Genomic DNA, 23,732 nt, shown 5'->3' with positions numbered 1-23,732 from the left:
CTTTGCTGCTACTGCCTCGCTCTTCCCTCTCTGTGTCAGCGTGTGTTGGACTACCTCGTGCTTATCAGTATTGTCCCTCTTGGCTCCCCTTCCCTCCAGCCTTCCCCAAGGCCCTCTTTACCTCCCTTTTTTTCTGGGTGAGTCCAGGGGGTCCCCTCAGGGTCTATGTGAGCCTTGCTCAGCATTGCCACTCTGGGAATGGGTCCATATCCAACTGGAATCACCACCACTCCTGTTGCTCTCTGTTGCTCTCTGTTTCTCTCTCCTCCCTCTTTAACGTGCAGCCTCATTCTCTATAAGATCTTTGTCTGCCATCCTTATAGCTGCCAACCATTATTCTCTCTCAGAGAGTCTATTGCTTTTGACTGTCTGTTAGACTGCCTGTCTTCTGATGCTCTTTTTTATTCTTTTCTCAGCTGTAGACTCTCATCCTCAAGGACATACCACCTTCTCTGTAATTGCCAGACTTCAGGCTTTCCCATCTTCTCAATGAGTCCCTCTATCAGTTTTCCCCCTTTTATCATTGCAGAGCATATACCTGAGCCTGTGCTGGCAGTTTGCTGCCAACCACTGGCCGGCCAACATCTGGAAAATACAGCTGCTGGAAGAGAATAAAACGGCCCAGAGTTCTGGTCCTGATCGTGAACCACTATTAGTGGAGCATGAAAAGGCAAAAGAAACCACTGTAGATTTATTAGACTGCGAGCCTTTATCTGTTTTCATCACATGAGAGTGGGACGTTTAGTACAGTGTAGTTCAGATGGAGAAAAATGTCACTGCAAATGAAGAGAAAGGCAGCAGAAGTAGGAGAGAGAGAGAAACACACACACACACACACACACACACACACACACACACACACATAGAGGATAAGGGGTGGAAAAACAAAAGAGGGGGAGGTACACAGGAGAGAAGATGAAAAGTTAGTCAAAGTGAAATTATTGGCATAAGTCTGACAAAGACAGAGCATGTGCACATCAAAAAAGACAGCGACTGAGTGTTTGAAAAAAGACAAGTTTAAGTTTGAGAGTGTGAGTGTGTCAGAGAGAGAGAGAGAGAGAGAGAGAGAGAGCGCAGGAGTGAGGGAGCATTGTCAAACAAAGAGAGTCCTGAGTCAGCAGCAGAGCAGTTTTCTCCCCAGGCAACTGGGCAGGGCTACTCCTCTCTCTCTCTCTCTCTCTCTCTCTCTGTCTCTCTCTCTCTCTCTCTGTCTCTCTCTCTCTTTTCCCACTTGCTTTACCCCTCCCTCCCTCTCATTACAAATCTGTGCTTTTGCGTGCTATTTCTTGCTCTCTGCACTCTTCCTTTCTGTTCTCTTGCTGGAGTAAGGCTGCTCCCTCTCTCTGTACACTGTGAACTGGTAGAAAGAGCACAAGTTCTGGAAAAGGCAGTTGGGATCTGTCTCACCCTTTAGAGCTGTCTTCCTCCCCTGTTTTCTGTCTTGCTTTCATGAAAATAATTTAACTGATTCCTCTTAAAACATTTTGATGAGGTTGCCAGGCCTGTTGAAACCTAGTTTAGAGTGTGTGAACAGCATAAGGCTGTAACTTGCAATACGTACATGTAGACTTAATATATCATCCCAAGGAGCTCATTAGTTTCCCTACCAGGATGTGAGAATAATGGTTTCTGCTTTGTATTCTAGGTCCTTTGTGCGCAACAGGCTTTGGTTTTCTGTGTTGCTGAACTTATTCTGGCACACTCTGTGGAACAGTGTATACTAAGGTCCTTCTTGCAGATGATTGACCCCAATTTTTTTAGTGCAAGCGCTTGTGTGTCGTGTTGTGTGTGAGCCGGTGCCTGTGTGCGTAAAGTGGGTTAGAGTAAAAGGCACTTGTTGACATGGTATTACTTTTACACCTCTCTAGAGTTCGGCTAAAGGCTTGCCTTGTTGGAAACCAAAAAGGAGGGGAGCATGAAAAAGAGCTGAGAAAAGAGAGCAGTTGGAGGGGTGGGGGGCGGGGTAGTGTGGAACTGTCCAATATATCCTGTAAAGTTGGCCTAGGCAGTGAGGCTTGGAGTATTGGTCTCCATAAAAGACGGTGGTTTCTCTTTCCCTCAAGTCTCTCTCTCTCTCCCCCTCTCCCTCTCTCTCCCTCTGCTCTCGTCCCTCTCCCTTTTTTCTTCACTTCACCACCCCTCCATGCCTCCCTCCCCCCACGGCAGGAGTAAGCATATGACAGTGAGACAGTGCCCTGCCAGCCCCTCTGGCAGAGTCATCATTCTTAGCAGCACTAAATCACTACCTCTACTAGCTCGACAAACATGTCACACTCACAGAGAGAAAGAAGAAGAAAGAGAGAAAAGAGGGATAAAATGGTATAAAGGAGTAACGGTGATACTGGGTGATGAAGGCAAGGAGCAAATAGAGGGCTTTGGTTGTGCAGGCATATAAACCAAAGCAGAGCATGTGTGGAACTGGGGTATCACTTGAAGCTTTTCTGCCAACCCCGAGTTCATTAGAGCTGTTATTGAGGACAAGGGCTGGGCTGAAGGCAATGGACCAAGGTCCAGAAAAGGATGATTTGAAAGGGTTTAATTTTGGCTGCACCCCAGGTTTCCTCCCCCCTTCTGTTGGCTACCACATGGATCAGAATGGTGCTAAGCTTTGACGTTGACTAATTTTTGACTGACTCCTTCATCTAGTATAATTTGTTATATGCATGTGCCTCCACAGAGACTAATGGTCTTGTCAGCACATATGCACTTAGCTTAATGTGTGTGTTTGTATTGCTGTATGGATACCTGTGTTTATTTTAAGTTCTATGAAACCAGTATTCATGGGCATATGTGCTTTTCACACTGTAGACTAGCCAAGGTGATGGATAAATGAAATTTAGACTAGCTGTTATCATCAGTTATTACATTACCCATTGACAGTTTAGAGGTATTGTCTTCTCAGTGCTGTACAAAACAAACTTTTTTGTGCCTGCAGGGATCCCATAGAAAGCTGTCTCAGGTCATTGGCTAAATTCTTCAGACCCCTCAGGCCTTTAGATGAACTAAGTGATCCAGTATACTCTAGACCTGACATTAGTGGTGTAGTAGGTCCACTTGAGGGTAAAGGGTCTTATGTTTGGTGCCGTTTGTAGCATGCCAAAACACAGTCAAATACCCAAATTATCTGTGTGTGTGTGTGACTGTGCATGTGTGTACTTGCAAGCACATGTGTGCATAGTTGGTGCTAATAGAATTCTGCTGTCCAGCTCACAGCTGTGTCCTGCTGATGAGTCCCAGGAGGCCCCAGCATGTGTCTATGGTTACTATGTTGAGGCTCCAGCATGAAACCATGTGTAGATCATTACTCTCTCTCTCTCTCTCTCTCTCTCTCTCTCTCTCTCTCTCTCTCTCTCTCTCTCTCTCTCTCTCTCTCTCTCTCTCTCTCTCTCTGTCTCTCGCTCACTTGCTAGCTATCTTCTAGTTTGTCTTGCTCCCCCTCAGTCTCCCTCTCTTCGTTTCCCCTTGCACTGCCAAAGCTCCAACTTGTGCCACTCCACACTCGTCCCAGACTCAGCCTCTGTATCTCTTTAGCTGAGCCAAGTGGTTATTTCAATACCAGAGATTTGCAGCACTCCTCTCACTGGCCTATATTTAGAAATGGGCTTATACGATGGTTATTGTGTGTTATTGCAGAGTCAGGGAATGCAAATGGTTTATTGTGCAGCAGGCAGAGAAAACATTGTAAGTGCTGGAAAGTTCGCTTAGTGTATATTGGGTATTTTAACAGTTGGAAATTTACACTGTCCTGTGTTGCAAAGATAATAGTGCAAAGAATTAAGATTCCATGTCTAGCTTATCTTGCACTGTACATTATACATTGTTTTCACCCACTCACTTGCACATATGATTACAGTTAATTTGCAGGACCAGTTTTGAAATAGTAACAAAAATAGGAAGACTGAGAAAACAACTGGCCAAGAAGACTTATTGAGAAATAAAGCAAAGTACACAGAAATGCACTGTATTCGCTATTGTCGAAGTCTAGGATGGACTTTGTTTGACATGTGCCTTTAACATTGATCAAATGCAGTCACAACCCCGCAAATCCCTCAAAGGATTGCTTTTTGCTTTTGCCTTTTTAAACATGCCCAAGGTAGTGCATCAAAGGTTAAAGTCACATTTCACATCACAATATATTTCTTGTATGTACTTGCATTTAGACCTGATCCTTGTATCTAGATGGCCAGCATTTCCCAGGTGATTTGTGAATGTTGACTGTATGTTTGTGTAGCTGTGAGTGTAAATCTGTGTGATCACAGAAGCTTACTATGCAGTGCCACATAACATTTGAAAGCAGTTTCTTTAGGGGCCTGGGTTTTCATTCACTTAGATAATATTTAATCCGTTACAGGAGGTTAAGCTTTAGATACTCCTCATTTTCCTCCCAAACAACATCTTGGTTATCTACTTTAGCAGTCTCTTAGATAATGATGATCAATGATTCATCCTCAGGTACTGCTTATAGACTTATTCGTGTGTGTGTGTGTGTGTGTGTGTACTTGTACTTACTACATAGTAAGGACCAAAAAAAGTATTTTACTAACAGAGTGAGGACATTTTGGGAAAGTGAGGACATTTTGGCTGGTCCTCACTTTTTGAGACACCTTCAAATCACATTTTGAGGGTTAAGGCTTGGTTTTAGAGTTATGGCTAGAATTAGGTTTAGGTTAGGGTTAGGGTTATACACTCAGTTGTGATGGTTAAGGTTAGGGTAAGGGGCTAGGGAATGCATTATGTCAATAAGTGTCCTCACAAAGATAGAAGTACAAGTGTGTGTGTGTGTGTGTGTGTGTTTGTTTGTTTGTTTTTTTGTTTGTTTGTGTGTGTGTGTGTGTGTGTGTGTGTGTGTGTGTGTGTGTGTGTGTGTGTGTGTGTGTGTGTGTGCGGGCGGGCGGTCTTGTTGCATAAACATATTGATTACTTTCATAGAAACATAGAATTAACTGTATTGTGACAGTTAAACAGGAACACTCATTTAATGGTAGTTCAGTTCATACTAAGAGCTTTATCTCTACAAAAGATGTAGATTTATATCATGTAGTCCGTCATAGAAGCCAATTCTCAGCCAGAGTAGTTCCTACATATAGACCTGATCAGTCCTGGACATTGGCCCAGCTTGTCCTTATTCTTATAGTCAACCCCATCCCCCATGGAGGGGTCACTGCAAGCTGACATTTACAAGGCCTCCTAATCTGCTGAGAGATTGATGAACCCTCATCCAAAACCTCCTCCTCCTTCCCTCAGAACAAATGGCTTTGCTTTTAGTTTGACTCTTGAACAATTTTTCATCTTTTAGAATTAGTTTGGGAATGGGTTTTGTCTTGAAGGGAAGCTTTGTGTCAGCATTTTCATCCATGTACACCCTATGTCTGTTTATGGCTAGATACTTGCCTGTATATGTCTAGTGTCCATTACACTCAGACACGTGTGTTGTGTTTATTATATGCAGGGAGTTAAACTCTGTACCTGCACTGCCAGGTCCTGTCCTGCACACAGACACACAGGCAAACTGAAGCCAGCTGGCTTTGCAGAGAGTCTGCCATCTGTTCTGATTTATGTAAGACTGTTAACCCTGGACTAGGTTGGCTCCCACTAGCTCTCACTAGCCCACTAGCACAGTAACAAACTAACAGAGAAAGTAGCCTTCTCTTCACTCGTGCAGAAAGTGTACACACTAATTTAGGTTTAAACAATGAGGGCCCCTTTTAGTGGCAATATACATTATGTAATAATGAGACAAACCAGCATTTTTAAAACTTTGAGGCTAATTATTCCATGTTAAAAACTGCTGTGTGACTAAACATTGGCAGTCACAGATAGATGGTCAAAAGTTGGGCTGACTGATAATGGAAACAATGTAATTTAACTGTTTTCTCTGCAATATACATTACAACATAAAAACGGTTTCCAAATTGTACCAGACACATACAGTTTTAATTGTCAGTGGCTCCATTTTCAAAGACAGAATGGTCATTCACCATAAACTCACCTCTGTAAGTTTTCATTTGTTCTCTTTTATTGAGGAAACATAGCATTCATGGGATCTGGGATGTTGAACATGTTTAACCCACTTTTAATAATTTAAACCACACTGTTGGTCACAGGTAAATACTGGGTCACTGTCATGTTCCCATGTCATTTAAAGTGGATGACCCAATTTTGTTTTTACATTGGAGATTCAAATGGCAGTGTCAGTCTATGCAGTATAGTATAGACTATAGATTTCTCCCTACCATACTGTCATGTAACAACATGTTATTTCTTACAAGAAATTATACTTGACAGTCATCAAACATTGCTCCAATTGAGAAGAGTGGAATTGAGCTAAAATATATAATAGAGCTACAAATCGCTGTCGATATTTAGTGAAATATAATATCTACTGTATGTATTCTGTATACTGTATGTATAATATATATATTGTGTTCATATATTTATATACATTTATCTTCATATTTATAGCAAGCCACCAACAGCGCTGTAGCTGCAAAAACTGCAGGATTTTAGTAGGGTCATGGACTAAGGTTGACCCATCAAAACTAATGGCAGTTACAAGTTTTTGCTAGATGCTTGCTTCAATGTGACAGGAGTGTCAGGGATGAAGGACTTAAAAAGCGCAGAACGTCTAGAAATCTCATGCCCCCCTTCAGATTAGTATGTTGTTGACTTGCATTAGGGCTGGGGGGGCAGAGAGCGGTCAGGGCAGACATATTTAATGCTTGTGAAGTAATGGGGCTGAATCAGCAGATGGCTCCACTGGGAGCCATTAGTCCAGACATGTGTCATTAACCCTTTCCCTGGCCCGAGCTCCACCTCCACCAACCCCCACTCCCCTTAGCCCTGGCCATGAAGACCAGAGCACTGTTTCAGGTGGCGCAGATAGAGAGAGGGGGAAGGGGTAAACCAATGGCACAGACACACACTTTCATTTTCAAGATTGATTGTTTTATGTATGTTGTTTCAGTTAGTTGTTGTTTTCACCAGGCAGGTCTTGCATATAATCTTCTCCAGAGGTAAAGAAAGGTGTTTGATAGAGTTAAAGTTGTGCTGAACAAGTAAATACTCACCCTGTAGACTTCACAGGTGGATGTAATAAGAAGATATATATTGACTGTGGTCTGCCTCATGTAAGCTACAATGGATTTTAATAGTTTTCACAGTAGAAACACTATCAAAATGTCAAAACTTCTCAAACCACTCCTGCAGCATAATCCACATCTTTGCTATCCAGCCACATGTTCAATATGTTCCAAACACTCCTATTTTGGCCAAAATATGTTGAAATGCACAGCTTCCATTTGTAGTTATTGCGATAAGTTGCTTGTGACAAACAGAAATAGCTCACAATGCAAGGTACAAACTTGATACTTGTACTTATTTTTTCATTCTTTCTTTCTTCCATGAAAAGTTGTCACTGTTGGAATGCATGGTAACCAACATAACTCAAGCTGAACACAGACACAGTTCTGTGGAAACGACAGAACACTTAACGTCCAACAGCCACCTTTCAAGCCTGCAGGGAATGAATATTTGATACTAAATAGATGGGTGGAGTATCACTTTAATTATTGGATGATAGTTTTCAAAGAACAACTGAAAAAAGGAACAAGGTAGAGCTGATTGTGCATATATAGAGAAGAGCAGACAGAAAACAAAAGGCAGAGGGTGCCTATAGTAACAAGTTTGGCTTATAATTTTGAGGGTTCTCAGAGTAAGAACCTCTATGCCTTTGAGCTAATTTTTTTACGTAACCTTTTTGCAGGCCTCCCCATGTTGGCTCCGGCTGCAGGGCAGCAATAGAGAGAAGGGGCAGGCCCGTAACACCTGCCAGTCTTAATGGTAAACATATGTCGGGAAATGCAGAGAGAGTGAGGAGGAGGAGGAGGAAGGGAGGGAGGAGAGGGCAAGCACACTCCTTAAAGAGGCTGTGCATTCGTAGATTGTGCGTGTTTGGTTTGCAGAACGTAACATATTGTAGGCCAACACAGATATACTGAGAGTTCTGCAGACACTTGCACATTTTCACTCACACACACACACAGAGCATGTGGGTCACCTCTTAGGTCTTCCCCTAAAACCAAAAGAGATCCCCGTCATCCAAATATGGTAAAGGATGGTAGATGGTAGAACAGCATTATCAGATTATTATGTGTAGTACCACAGCATCTCACAGAGTCACTTTAGTTAGTTTAGTTTGTCGTTTTAGAGTTCAGCACTCTAGGGTTTGTCACCACATGCAACCAACGTCTGTCACATTAGCATACAGCACATACAGGATGCGTGTGTGGATACTTTGGTGCTCAAATTGATCAGCACAAGTGTTACACTGCCAGCCTTGGTCTCCTGCCATGTCTGTGACACGAGTACATGTGTGGGCATGTGTGTTTCTGTCTGCATCACAGTGTCTACCCAGACTTACGTACACAGCCATGCATTGCTTGGTGCTCTATGTATGTGGTCTGTTTGTATAAGCTCATTGTAAGCTTGAGAAGTCTCCCCCTCTCTCCCTCAGCTTAGAACCACACGTCATGTCCGCCACCTCTCTGGCCACAAAGCTGCCCATTATGGACAGACAGGGTTCAGTAACCAGACTGGACTCTAGCAAGATGAAGGCCCAGACCTACCTTCCACAAGCCACTTTCTTCTCCTAAAGCTTTCTACACTCTCTGTGTATGTTTGTGTGCAAATCTTGCATCACTTTCCAGCCTTGTCCAGTAGAGCTTCTTTTGGCTGCAATCAAATCAGTTGCTAAATCTACTGCTGCTGACTGACTCACCTGCTCTTGCTGTTCTTCCCCTTTTCCCAATCTCTGCTATCCTCTTAATTACCCATCTTCACCCCCACCACCTTTTTCTTACTGGCCTCACTGATGTTGTCCTTTGGAAGGAGAAACTAGCATTTCAAGACTGGTGACATACATCTTCTCCGATACTATGTTGCAGGAATATTAAAAAGCTACATTTCTATCACTCCTCACTCTCGCTGATTGATTGTATGTATTTTTGTGTATTTTGTCACTACCATAAAATAGTCATTTGTATTTGGCCACACTGAAACAAAACAAAATGATTATACACAAAAGTTCGGCCTGCTGAGATCAATCAAAGTAATCAGGCAGTAACACCTGCAAAGTGGTGGCCATAATGCACAATTTAGCTATTTGCCAACTGTAACAGCACAACACAACAGAGGACGGTGAAAAGAGATGATTGTTCTTCTGCTGTTTGGTTATATCTGCCTTAGTGTGCACATGCCCTAAATCAGTTGGTCTTAAATTCTCCCTCTGTCCTTCATTTCCATCAAAGAACTTCCTGATGCAGTTTTTCTCCTAACAAGTTTCTTGTTATGCAGCTAGCTGTTAAGAAATCTAAACTCTTCACCTGTAAGGAGAGAGGGAATAAATGAAAGAGAGGTAAGGGTCCAGGAGGGAGAGATGCAGGTATGCTGTATCTGAATGCTGCTCTGGAAAAGGTTTTCATGTCCCAGGTTTCTCCTCTGCTGCCCCGCTCCGCTCATCTCAGGAGAGCAATAGGAGTCCCCCCTGTGTCCCATAGTCAGACCCTGGCTGACAACTCTGACAAGCCAGAGGATTTTCACCTCTTTTACACACATGCACACACACGTTCAAAACAGACATTGGACACTCACATGAGGGAAAAGTGAAATCACATTTATTTCTCCCTTTATACACAGACACACTTTAATTATCTTGATGTGTTGCTATCTTATTTTCATCCTTTCTCACACTCTCTCTATATTTACAGTTTACTCATCTCATCATTGCTTTCTCTCACATTCACAAACTACATACACACAGACGTGTATGCACACAAGAACTGCACAAAGACAATCCCCCCTTCCCACACGCACACATATTCTCACTTGCTGGTTTGCCGGCTGGCTCTAGAAGGAGTCAAATGACTGAATGTGTTAAAAGCATTAGGTAAGCATGGATCCAGCAGTGTTCCTCAGGCCGATATCATATGTCCTGCTTCATTACAGTCTGGTGTATACATTCAGCTACATCTCTGACCCTCCATCTATCCATCCCTCTCTCTTCCATCCATCCCCTTTCCTGTCCCCCCGGGTGCTTTAACACAGAGCGGGCCATCTCAAGATGTTAGCTGAAGAGTACATGAGATCTCTCATTATTGTCAACGCTGGCTCGAGCCGCTTGGCTGTGGAGCTCATGCAAGCAAGGAAAGGAGAAAAATAATCTTTACGTGAAGAATGTATTTATATAAGGAAAGGCTAATTGCTGTTGCAGGATTTATAAGTGAGGAAGCTTGAAGCTGTAGAAATGAAAGCGGGAAGGAAGGGAAAATAAATTAAATAGCAATTAATTTGACTTTAACAAACTATGCCTTGTCCACATGGCTGTACAGGTCTTGTTTTTACCTGCAACTATTTTGGGGCCTGATATGACATTAACTGCTGGGAGGGTGCTGAAAAACCAAAACCAGCTGAGCGGTGTGTGTATAAGGCTGACAGACAGACCAGGGGAGGGAAAGAGATCAAAGCAGCGGGCCTGTAACCTGTAGCCTGCCGACTGTTACCTCTAGCCCTGTCAAAGGCAACGGAGAGGAAATAACGCCACACCTCACATCCCGCAGCTGCATGTGTATGAGGCAGCGAACACACTGAAGCCTTTTCTCCAAGCTTCACCGCAGCACTTGGCCTGTTGCACCACACTTGTCTCTCCATCGCAGGCAAGCAGGCAGTACTAGGCTAACATTAGCGATTTTCTCCCTTCATAAGCAATTTACAGTGTGAATGGATGTATTTGTTTGGAAGATCACAGCAGAGAAACCCCTAGCCCAGCACAGATCAGCCAACCACTTGCACCCAAGGCAAGAGGGAGTCCTGGGGGAGGATGAGGAAGTCTGAAGTTGATGGTGGACGGGTGGGTGGGGGGTTGTTGTGTGAGAAAATCAGCCCTAGTTATAACAGAAAGATGCCAGGTGTCCACAGTGGGCAACAGCAAATAAAATTTGTATGAGACAGAAACTTGTTTAGTGTAACTTACTCTGCTAATCTAGCTACTGCCCGGCCTCATGAGAGATCGTGCTGGAAGTGAACAAATCGGAAAACTTAAATCCGCTGGCAGATCCAGACTGTCTCAGCTGATTCATATTGAATCAAAGCACAAAAAATGCTTCTCTGTTATGATACTCCACAGAAGGCTTCAGGGACAGGAGTGTGGAAAGACAATAGCAGGAGTAGGAAAAAGTACTGGAAACAGACAAAAAAAATAAAGAGGTTACATAGAGAAAAGGAACACTTCAGGGAAACAGGGAAAGATGGAAGAGGTGTTCATGTCTTAAATACTGTGAAGGGCTGTGTAGCTCTCAGTTGTGTCTTTCACCATCACTGAATATCAGAGTCAGTGCAGCACAGTTGACAAGGGAAAAATACTTTTTCTATTACTTTGTGTCTGTTAGTCTCTCCTTGCCTCTCTATCTTTCTCCCCCTCCTTCTCAGGCTCTACCTCTTTTAAACCTTTTCTTGTAAAAAAGAAGGAAGAGGTCTTGTTAATCAGTTTTTGGCCTCAGTTTAGGGGCTCATGTGTAAACCCTCCCTTTTCCTCCCTGTACCCCTGCCCCCCGTGTATGTAATAGATGAGGATAGCAGAGTGTATGTTTACGAGCGCGAGTGCTGGACTTGGCAGGGCTGAGCGCTCCTTCAGTGTCTCACAGTTCTCACAGGTCATCACAGCTCAATGACTGACTGACTGGGCCCCTGTCTTTCTAGCAAAGTTTACATTATGTGCACGCACACACACACACACACACACACACACACACACACACACACGCTTACTCATACACTCTCACTGCTTCTTCTCTCTAGACTTGTCATTGTTTCTAGGTCCTAAGCTTCCCCCCAGGTAATTGTTTAAGATTGTGGATAAAGATCTGTAGCCATTAACCATATTGCTTTCTCTCTCTCTCTTCTCTTTCTCTCCCCCCTTTGCCCCCTCCCTCCAGTGGTCCTATGCGTTGGAGAAGCCCAACACAGGCAGTTTGTTCACCTTGGCCTGGTCTGCAGATGGCACCCAGCTGGCTGGGGCCTGTGGCAATGGGCATGTCATCTTTGCCCATGTGGTGGAGCAGCACTGGGAGTGGAAGAACTTTGTGATCACCCTTGCCAAGAGGAGAACCATGCAGGTAGAAAGAGACAGATAGACACACACGCGTATCCTCTTTTAAGTTTCTGTTCCTTTTCAGCTTTAAACCTTGAAGAAAGTCAGTTAAGTCTTGTCTCATTTCATTGTTTAGTTACAGTTTATCTGATGAAACAAAAAAAGCGATAAAAGACTGATGTGATACAAAGCAATGACAGAAACAGGAAGAAATGAAACAAAGTGTTAGTAAGTCTCATGTAAACAGATGGACAGTTATATGCATATACAAAATAACGCTGGAAGCCCATCTTGATGCCTGGTCTGTCATAGGAGTTAAAGTTATACATGTTGAGGGTGTCTTTATGGATTTTCAAATTAAGACCACTAAAAATCAGTGTATATGTGAGGAAAAATAATAGATTTTCATCAGACAAACATTAACAGAGCCAAGCTTTGTTAAATCAACATAACAAGAAAACTGATAAGCAGTGCAATGCCATAGGCAGACTCTAAAGAGATGAGTGAGTATGCCATGTAGAGAAGCAAATGCTTTCCAGGCCTTGGCTCGTTGTATGGTAGGACCCTCCCAGTGTGCCAGTGTGCAGCCCTGCAATGACAATGACCAGCCTGTCTAGCTGCCTCCCTTGCTCTACCATTCTCTACTGTTTAAACTCATGCTAACCACAAGGTAGTGTTTAAATGCGGTTAACACACCCTAATGTACATATACACACACACTTGTATACTTTCAGACAGGGATACACACACACACACACACACACACACCTACAGAAACAAGGTCATGCACATGCATGTGTACCAACACACATGCATTCATTTGCCATAGACATCTTTACCAAGTGCAGTTTGTGTAAACCAAACAAAGTTGGGTCATCAACCATTTATTTTCAGCCTTGCAGGCGCTTTTCTGTCTCCCTCCTCCCCCTCTGCTCCTCGCAGTCCGTTTTAAAAGTGCACATCTGCCAGTGGTTTGTGAATCAGCCAGCTAAATTTACCACCTTGCGGTCAAATGTTTTTTATTCCTGGTTGTGTTGCATGTAAATTTGGCTTGCTGGAGGGAGCAGAGGAGGAAGATTTGTAAAGCTGTAAAAATAACCCCACCTTTCACCTGGTGCTGGAAAAGGCCCTTTCATTCATTTACAGAGAGAGCTGGAAGGAAGTATTTATCTATGCAGGTGAAAAAATGAGCACCAACCACTGCTCGCACACACTTCAGACAGTAAAAACGTCTTTCTCTGACCACAGTTGCCCTACGTATACTTGGACATACTGTAGACTGTTTCCTGTGTATATTAAGAATAAATACACTCCACTCTGTACGTGACTGTGTTCAAGCCTCTGTTAGTGAAGCTAGTGTCTCCCCTTTGTTGCTTGAGAAAGTGTTTGCTCAGTAGTATAAAGTTTATGCCTGCTCAGTAATTTCTGAAAACTTGATTCATCACTACTCTCTACTTCAACACTCATCTTTGTGCTCTTCTCTTTTTCTTCTTTTTTCTCAGGTGAGGAACGTGATGAATGATGCAGTGGATGTATTGGAGTTTAGAGATCGAGTCATCAAAGCTTCGCTGGCATACGGTCACCTGGTGGTCGCCACTTCCCTCCAGTGCTATGTCTACAAGTCAGTAGCCCACTCCTCCTTCTCTTGCCTCAGTAATTTCCTCCTCTCGTAAGGATTTTGTGCAACACATGCTCATGCTCATCCTTTACGTTTATTGACAACTGATAATGTTTGGATCCAAGTGAAATACAATAAGATTTCATGCCATGTAGTGAGATACTGAAAGTCTCAAAAACTTGTGCCTTAAAAAAACAGAAAAATTACAGACTCTTGGTGGAGAAAAAAAACAAACGCATCCTACTAAGATGCTGATTCTTACCAGGCTAATGTTGTCAGATGACCTCTTGATGTGTTTTGAATATTTTAGGTAATTTAAATGTTTACTTTTACTTTCACACATTGGTGACATGGCAAGAAAACAGACAACCTCTACAGTTGCTACAAATGGCAAGAGGACTGTACGAATCTGTGAAAAATCTTTTTTTCTTTGCTGTATATTTTATTATAGATTTCTTAACTTAATTGAAGACTCTTTCTCTTCTTGTTCTTATTTCTGTGGTCTGCCCACCTCTGCACTTATTTCAGATGTAGCACTTTCTTCTTAGGTGTCTGTGTTTTTATTAATTTTGCTGTGTGTGTTTGTGGCAGCTCAAGAAACTGGAATACTCCCCTCATCTTTGACCTGAAGGAGGGAACAGTTAGTCTCATCCTGCAAGCAGAGAAGTGAGTCTTTTTTCCAAGAGCAGTACAACAAGTGAGAGAAAAGGCTGTTGGATCGGCTATCAGCTTCTCTAATGCCTCATTACTCCGTACTGACCATTCATCAAGCAGCCAACCAAGAACACACACACAGACATATACACACACACACACACACACACACGCACACACACAGGCACTGTGCTCTAGCTAAACCTATCCTGTCATACAATAAGGCTGTGAGTGAAATCACAGGGGGAAATTAGATTAATATGGAGAAGCTCTTGTGCAATACTTCAGTGCGGTGCTGCTGACACTCAGCATAGAGCTAAATAGATTACTGGCCATTCTGTAATCACAGTAAAGTTCAGTAAGTCGCTCAGAGTAAGTTAATGCTGTGTTAATATACAATACATGTTTAAATTACCTGCTTGTGAGAGCTCATTAAATGTTATCATCTTATTATTTCACTTTTTAACATTTCATATATTTAATCTCCCTCCTTGCTCCCACTGTTCCCTCCTCATGCTTTCCTACTCACCCACATGCAAAAATTATATATATACAATACACTCACTCTGCTCTCATCCCCCTTATGCCTCCCCCATCCAGACACTTTCTGCTTGTGGATGGAGCAGGGTTGTATACGTTCTCCTATGAGGGTCGACTGATATCCTCCCCAAAGTTCCCTGGTATGAGAGCGGACATCCTAAATGCCCAAGGTGTCTCGCTTAGTAACGATGCCATTGCTATCCGAGACAAGAGTGATGAAAAAGGTGAGGGAACCATCGTCATGAATAAAATGCTAAAGATAAGATGGACTATGCTTTTACTATACTCTTTTTTTTTTGTTGTTGTTTTTCCTTACCAGTCATCCTTCTCTTTGATGCCCTCACCGGGAAAGCCCTTGGCGATGGGAAGCCCTTGACCCACAAGGTGGGTAACCCTTTGGCTTTATAGAACAATGAAGTTACTAGTTGCTAGTTATGGATGTTTTTTTTTTTTTTATTATTCTGTAAATTTTCATTTTAATTTCATCCTTGTTTTTACAGTAACATTTATGATAGTGAGGAGAGAAACACAACAAATAAGAGAACATCACCATTGTAACTACAGGATCATGTTATCTAGAGCTAGAGCTTACTGATTATTTTTCTGTTATTTGTGTAGTATGTAAAATGTTTGATATAATGACAAATTCCTATCTTAAGGTGCTAGAGCTTGTGACTTAATGGACATCTCTCTCAGTCACCTCTGTATCGATACACCAGTTAGGATGGGACACCATACACCTTCATCATTCTTATTAGTTCCTTAGATTTAGTGATCTTAGACCAAACCTCTCCTGTAAACGCTAATTGTGCAGTCATAGCTTTGTAACCATAGTAACCAAATGTTATACCAAAACTGTTTTCATGGGACAATAGTATGTCCCTGGTTACACCAAAAAGTTGCACAGTGAAATTAATTTGCCTCATTAATTTGCCAAATCGTGGTGCTGTAAGCTTGGTGACTTAGTGACTTTATAATGTGGGTCATGAGGCATAGCTAATATGGTAGCCTCTTTTATTGTTGAATGCATGGTTCTCTCCATTCCCCCAAAGGTCAGCACTGTCAATATAGTTTGCAATTTGCATGAATTTGTGTCAAACTTCCCCAAAGTTGAACTCTACTTAAAAGTGCTCTGCAAATTTCCATCCCCTCTGCTTGCAATTCCACTGACTGTGCTGATTCAACTGATATGAACTGATTTCAGCATACTGTAAATACTGGGGTGACCAGGCCCTAAAAGTGACACTTATTATTAAAGGAGTTTGGAAAGTTTTGTCAATTTTTGTATTTCCAGAGCCAGGAGATGCAGAGCAAAAGTGTTTTAGCATGCCAAGCTAACTAGCATAATACCAATGATATTAACAGATTTCCTAATGGATAGCATACTTTGAACTACCTACATTATTTTGTTGGGTTACAGGTGACATTAGAAAAAACTCTGTTTAGGACAGACACAGGGAGATGAATGTCAAAGTCATTCTCCGTCTCTTTTTCTTGGAAGAAAAAAGTGAAGCAAATTGTGGACAAAATGCTGACAATAGCATAAACTTCACCTTTGTGTTACTTGCTCATGAATGTTTTGTTAGTAGGCATTCACATGGAGCTGCATCAAAAACATTTTTCATTAAAAATATTATGCAATAATACTTGTTTGTTTAGTATTTTTTGACCTTGATGATTCAACAAGTTTCACTCAAATAAACTTAGTTGGGGGATAGAGTCTTTTTAGAGCACGTGCCTGTGCTAAAAATATACTAAGACATATCCAGAATGGGGAGAGACAATAAAGACACAGGAGGAGAATGGGGGAAGGGCTTTGAGGTCAAACTAAGAGGGAAAGAGACAAAAAGAAGGAAAGAATTAGAAGAGAAGGAAAAGAAGTAGAGGTAGCAGTAGTTACTGTTTGTCAGCATGGCTTTGTCTGCCAGTACTCCACAGCTCCAAGACACTGCAACAAGGCCAGCTGGCTCTGGCCAAACACTCAGACAAACGCACACTCACTGTCTCTCTCTCTCTCTCTCTCTCTCTCTCTCTCTCTCTCTCTCTCTCTCTCTCTCTCTCTCTCTCTCTCTCTCTCCCTCCCTCTCTCTCATATACACACACACACACACACACACACACTTGGCAATAAGGCTGTTGGGTCACGGTACAAACCACTCTCCCCCTTTTCCTTTCTTTTCCTGATCTTTTGTCCTTCTTCCATCATTCACTCCACTGTTCCTTCTTACCTTTGTGCTCATGTGTGCGTCTCTGTATTTATATGTAGCTGGAGGTGGTGGAGATAGCTCTGGACCAGTGTGGCCCATCCACCGAAAGGAAGATTGCCCTTATAGACAAGAACCGTGACCTTTATTTGACCTCTGTGCGTCATCTTGGGCGAGAGCCCAAAATCTGCAAAATTGGTGAGACAGGAAGGAGGGAACTCACTTCAGAAGAAGTGTAGTGACTCTCATTATTTTTTATACACAAGTAAAGCTAACATTGGATGAACGAGATTGATGTATGTGTGTTCTCTGCTTTAGGAAGCATGGTTCACAATATGGCATGGAATGATGCTGCTAACATCTTGTGTGGAATCCAGGACAACCAGTTCACGGTGTGGTACTACCCAAGTGCTGTCTTCACTGACAAGGAACTGCTGCCAAAAACATTGTACATAAAGGATGGCAGGTAGATATTCAGAGTCCTCACTCACTCACTCACTTACATACTGGCATTATAGCATAAACGTTTGATACTGTTTACCAGAGTGATGAGTGGCTTACTATGACAGAAGCAGTGGGTTAGAGGCCAGCCAGAATTACAAACATCCAGTAGCAAAGAGTGCAAACTTGCCCTGACAATTTTCATGTGAGCTCAAAACAGTCATGGAAGAGAAGCAGTAAGAATAGAAGTAAAGTAAGAGCTAAGAAGAGAGATAGAAGCAGCTTTTTTGCACCTTCCAACTCATTCCCAAAGGTACAACACACAGTGCTTTAGGCACTCCTTTTTGCCAGCAGCTGTCAGACTGTACAATGCTTCCTGCCCAAAAGTCCTCAGCTTCAGCCAAGGCAGGAGGTGCTAAGACAGAGTGCCTGCACGTCTATACAGGCAAACTTGGACTACTTTTGCTTGTCCCTGCTACACTAATCTCAACATTTGGTTTCCCAGTTTTGTTTTGATTTGTGTTTATATTGTACTTAAAATATATTTCTTTCATTTTTGTTTGTCTCTATGGTTATATGGCTTGCTGTTTTACACTTTTACACTTCTTGTGCTGAACGATACTTACATTTGCTCTTAATAGGACCAAGTTTTGCAATTGTAATATATGGGCACGCCTGCAGCCAGATTTTTTCATGGGACTCATTAAAAATTTGTTTTTATGCAATGTGCAAATGGGGAACACCCGATACCAAGAGTCAAGAGCTAGTAAATAAACAAATGCAAAGGCTCCACTTTGTGTGTCAAAGTTTTTAGAATATCATTGATGGAAGGGAATTTGGACCAAGTACAGTGCAAATTACAAAAGCAGCACTGTCAGTATGTTATTTCATCAATTCAGCCAAATTGTATATGTGGTGGGCTCCCACAAATTACTCTTTGTATTAGAAATTCTGGCACACACACATGCACACATATGCTAACTGGCAAAAACTACAAGGTCAATAAGCTCACTGTTGTGTTCTTAATTAGGACAATCCATCATCCTCTATATGTTATCAGGTTAAATAAATTTTGTACTTAGTTATAACTTATATACTGTATATGTATTATTGAATGGTCCGTATTTTTTTTCTCAGATTCATACTCTTTTAATTTTTTCATTCCCACTATCAAACAAAACTGTGAGGATGTAGTTATGTGAATCCGTCTGATTCTGATGTGTGTATGTATTTGTCCTCTTCAAAGTGAGTTCAGCCGTGCACCCCACATTCTGAGCTATGTTGGCACTAAAGTGACTTTACGGCAAGGAGACGGTTCACTGGTGTATAGCAGTGTACCTCCCTACCCAGCCCTACTTCACGAATACAGCACCTCTGCACGCTGGGAGGATGCGCTGCGCCTCTGCCGCTTCGCCAAGGTAAGTTATCAGCATATCATATTAATGTGTACTAATTGTTTTACCTGCTGTGTTATCATTATTAAATCTGTTCTTTGTGTTTGTGTACACATTTGAAGTAGTTCTTTACATGTTAGATTCCCAAATGACATTGCTTCTTAGTTTTAATCACTAACTTTCATGTGTGTCTGTGTGTGTGTGTGTGTGTGTGTGTGTGTGTGTGTGTGTGTGTGCGCGTGCGTCTGTGTGTGTGTAAGTGTACATACACACATATACTGTAATTGACCACAAGATTGTGTGACATATTCTATAGTTTAAGGCTCTGTCACATTCCAGGATCCTGTGGTGTGTGTCACACTCATGCATGTACTGTATGTAACAGAGAGAAAGACAGAGTCTGAAATGAGAAGGTAGTAGTCAGGTTTATGGGACCAGACCAGCAGGCTTTAATTAGCCTTCAATTAGCCTGGTGACACCATTTACCGGATTTAGCCCCCTTAGATGTCACACATAAATACACACACTACTATATGCATGTGTAAACTCTCCACATGCATATACACACGCACACTGAATGCAGTGTGAGACTGTGTCTTTGCTAGGGAGATGATGCAATAACCACATCCCAGAAAAAACGGACGTTAGTAGCAAGAGGTGGGTGGGACAAAAGGGATGGAGAGAGAGGCACTGGTTGTTTCAGAGCTTTTTCCTCGACCCCCCCGCCCTCTACTTCTGGTAAAAGTTTTGTGGCAGTGTGGCTTTTCCCAGAATCACATTTGATGTTGTCAGTAAGCCCTCAGCTTGTAGTCAATACATGTAATAGTTTAGAGTCATACACACATACAGGAATATATAACATATATAGATTATATTATCCAACTATGACACAGGCACACCGAAGGAAGATTTAGGGACTGACGTTTTTATATCAAGTTAGGCCGTCAGTGTTATTTGTGGTTTCCGATTAGAGCTGTTTGTGATGGACATTGATTAAAGAGGGAATTACAGAGTGGTGACTCTAGTGTGAAGTTTGCTCAACTGTTGGCCAATTGGTGGTTAGGGCTTCACTTTAATGAATGCAGCTGCACGGAAGAAAGTGGTGACACATTTGTTTACATTCATAGATACTGTGTACTGCAAATGTCTATGTTTGTGTTCGTTTCTGTGTGTGTCATGCATGTTTTCTTAATGGCTTGGAGCATGACTATAATGAGGCCTGCCAGGATAGGAACGGGATGTAATGGGGACTATAAAGACACCATCATATCCTGTCCCTGGGCACACTCATACACACATGCACTCTTCAAATGACTTTGAATCTTCCATCCCCATTTTGCTTTGCTGTATTCTTCATCATGGCTAGCTTGAACTGTTTTTCATTTTAAATAAAACATTTGGAAGTATTTAGTCCTGCAAAACTAGCAAACTAATTCAAACTCTTCTTCGCTTTACTTTTTTCATGACTGTGTCACTGACCTGTGCTTCTTAGCTATTACAACATGCAAAGCCTGTGAAAAAAGAAAAATGCATTCAAGAACTAATCTCTGGGTCATTGTGTCAGATTGTGAGATATTGTTATTTACAGATGCTCAGTGCCTCTGCTCCCCTTTTCTATAGGACCAGTCTTTATGGGCATGTCTTGCTGGTATGGCAATGGCAAACAGGGAGCTGACCACAGCAGAGATGGCCTATGCTGCTATTGGAGAGGTAACAGCATTAGTTAACAGCCAATTCAGTCGAATGCACAGTTTATTTAGCCAGGTCTTTCAACACAAGTACACACACACACACAATTGAATTCACTGAAACTTCAATGATTCTGACAGAAGAATTAAGTTGTAGAGACCAATTATAAGTTATTTCATTCACAATCTCTTTTTTTTCCTCTCTTTTCTTACCCTCTCTTGTCTTAGTTACCTAGGGTGCAGTACATCAACTTTATAAAGGAGCAGCCATCTAAGGAGTCATCTTTGGCCCACATGCTGATGTTCAGTGGTCAGGGCCAGGAGGCTGAGGCCACTCTGTTACAAGCTGGTCTCATCTACCAGGCTATACAAATCAACATTGACCTTTTCAACTGGGAGAGGTACAACGCAAGTGTTTCTGTGTACGAAGGTACAGCTGGAAGGAGAGGGATAGTATGAGCTGTTTTAGAGGATGAATTAGGTTTGAGCAAGAGTTAAGGTGAGGCTTGTTTATCCATACCAGATGGATGTGTATCTACATCTTGTCATTATGTGTCCAGGGCACTGGAGCTGGCGGTCAAGCATAAGACCCATGTAGACACCGTGCTGGCCTATAGGGCAAAGTTCCTACAGAAATTTGGCAGGAAGGAGACCAATAAGAGATTCCTGCAGTATGCTGAAGGGGTATGTATGGACAGCCTGTCTGCTACACTGAATTAATTAATTGGCAGCAATCACACTAGATGCATATTTAGCATTTTTAATTGCTTTCAATGGGTTTCAGTTCAGTAGCTTTTTACACACTATGTATACACTCTGAGCACCTCCGGAAGAAAAAAAATTAAAATCTTAAGAGATAAACACTTTATATCACCTCAACTTTTTCTCTGCCATCCAATCAGAAGAGCATGTGGAGCAAAACCAAAAATGGAGATGTTAGTCTCACAGATTGCTCAGATGATGATTGTTGGGGTGCCTTAAATATGGCAGTGTCATCAGGATCAGCATAAAAAATACGACACACTTTTCACCTTTCAGTCACTTTTCAGGCGTCCAGCAGGATCCCTGCCTTATCATGTAACAGGACTAATAGCTGCTTTGCGTTGTCAGTCTGGTACTTACCACAACAAAATACAATAGCTCATCTAAGCTCATTTCATCTTTCCTTTGTGTCTCTGCCAGGTTGAGGTGGACTGGGAGAAAATCCAGGCGAAGATAGAGCTGGAGTTGTCAAAAGAAAGAGAGAAAGCTGCCAATGCCTCTGTAAGGAGCAGCGTGGCCCCTCGACGTTAATGTTCAGGAGACCTTTCTCCAAAACATCAGCTTTTGCAGAAATCGATGACCATGTGTTTTTGACATTTGGAGAAGATTAGGTGGTTAGACTTGGCCTTAAGGTTAAAGAAAAAAATCTGCACTTGAGGTTCAATGTCCACCATTAGCTACAAGTACATACATTTCAAATAAAAACAAAAGGGAAAGTTTGGAGCTGTGAAGATTATTAGACCATGAAGAATATGACACTTGTCTTTGACTCATACAGTACAATGTTGTGGCATATGCTGTGTAATATAAAACATTATCACAATATCATATCGGTACATGGCAATCTGTTACTGTGGGTGGATGATTTGACTTTTGATAAGAGTCTCTATCTTTCAGCAACAGCACCATTATGGCCTTTCTGTCATCAGCTTCTCAGTGATTTTAGTGTGTTAAGTTCAGAGTTGACTGTTATCTTTTTCTATTTGTCAACTTGGTATGTTCAGTCATGCACAAATTTACTGAATTGCTTTGTTTTTTGTCACTGATGTTTGACTGTATTTTTATATGGATAGACATTTTCAGAATTTATATATTCAAAGATTTTCTCTCTGTAAACACTACAAAGAATGTCAGTTAATAAAACAGATGGAAATACTGTATATATTCAGACAAAATATCCGCTCTTACATTGCTTTCTCTATTTTTCATATTCCTTTAATGTCTTGAAACTTCACTTTGAAATGTTTTTTTCAGCTTTGCACATCAACCCAAAAGGTATTTCTGGGTGCATGCACATTTGACAGTCCAATACAGTCCGGTGTGTGCTTCTCTTTGAGTTATTCTTATGTTTCCTTTTCTGCTGAGGTGTGAAACCAACTGCTTGCCATGCAGCTCCACCCCCTGGTTGGCAGAAGGCCAGTGCATCAGCAGACCATTATAGCCTATCCATCTCCTCTAGTGGCTCAGGAGGGATGTCTCATGGCTCTCCAATAAACAACTGCTAGACCATATCACGATGATGTGGACAGATATGGTAGAAAGTGATCAGCATAATCCCTGAAACCGTGAGTGGCCACAGTTGATGAAACGTCAAAGAAGTGGTGGATGGGTCTGTCAACTATCAATGGGTTCATTCTCTCTTGCTGTTGCTTTTTTTCCTGAACTCCTTGCACTTTCAGCCACTTTTAGACTAAGTCTGTCTCTGACTCAGTGTCTTTCTCTTATTTGACTCACTCCATCCGCTTTCTTTCTAAGCCTACTCACTGCGTGATAAACCATATTCATCCAGACCAAACACCATTCATCTATGAAAAGACTTATCAGCGAGGAGTCAGGTTTCACATGCATTAGCGCAGAGAGTGGCCACACACATTGAACATGAAGATTGAAACAAATTTGTGTTGTATTCATGCTCCCTCTTAAACTTTACAATGCGTGCTTACCAAGTCTTAGTAATGTGACTAGGATTTTCTGTATATACATAATAAAAAAGAATTCTTTTAACAGTGTGTTTATTATACCTCATCTGTAAATTAAGAATAGAAAAGTTAGATTTATACATGCATACTATCTTTAGGCTCTCAGTGTTAACCACTGAATAATAAACACACTGGAAAAATTTCACATTTTTGAAACTACAAAATAAGAAATAGACATGACTTTTATTAAACTACACAGTTGTATACACATATTCAATGACTTGCAAGTTCTCATATATTAAATTGATGACCAAACAGTGCAGCTCTCCCAAAAATACAATTCCCAGATGTAATCTAGAACTTATGAACA

General features: G+C 41.8%; 1 protein-coding gene across 3 annotated transcripts in view; it reads left to right on the top strand.

Annotated features, from left to right (window-relative positions):
* The window catches only part of ift80 (intraflagellar transport 80 homolog (Chlamydomonas)), a 36,264-nt gene extending 13,661 nt beyond the window's left edge, over window positions 1-22,603 (top strand). For 2 of the 3 annotated variants that reach the window (XM_071496008.1, XM_071496007.1), the window contains exons 9-20: window positions 11,988-12,167; window positions 13,645-13,763; window positions 14,352-14,426; window positions 15,015-15,178; window positions 15,274-15,338; window positions 17,221-17,356; window positions 17,477-17,624; window positions 18,846-19,017; window positions 20,614-20,703; window positions 20,910-21,082; window positions 21,242-21,365; window positions 21,864-22,603. In XM_071496008.1, coding sequence (XP_071352109.1) covers window positions 11,988-12,167; window positions 13,645-13,763; window positions 14,352-14,426; window positions 15,015-15,178; window positions 15,274-15,338; window positions 17,221-17,356; window positions 17,477-17,624; window positions 18,846-19,017; window positions 20,614-20,703; window positions 20,910-21,082; window positions 21,242-21,365; window positions 21,864-21,974 — 1,557 coding nt within the window. In that variant the 3' untranslated portion in view covers window positions 21,975-22,603. Of the gene's footprint in view, window positions 1-11,987; window positions 12,168-13,644; window positions 13,764-14,351; window positions 14,427-15,014; window positions 15,179-15,273; window positions 15,339-17,220; window positions 17,357-17,476; window positions 17,625-18,845; window positions 19,018-20,613; window positions 20,704-20,909; window positions 21,112-21,241; window positions 21,366-21,863 lie in introns of all 3 variants that reach the window. The other variant, XR_011693425.1, reaches the window with a different exon arrangement.
* Window positions 22,604-23,732: the final 1,129 nt, after the last annotated feature.

This window comes from Trachinotus anak, unplaced genomic scaffold (genome assembly GCF_046630095.1).
Source record: "Trachinotus anak isolate AG129_WGS33_773 ecotype Australia unplaced genomic scaffold, CSIRO_AGI_Tana_v1 ptg000014l, whole genome shotgun sequence".
Classification (NCBI taxonomy): Eukaryota; Metazoa; Chordata; class Actinopteri; order Carangiformes; family Carangidae; genus Trachinotus; species Trachinotus anak.
This window is presented reverse-complemented; position numbering and strand designations above follow the sequence as displayed.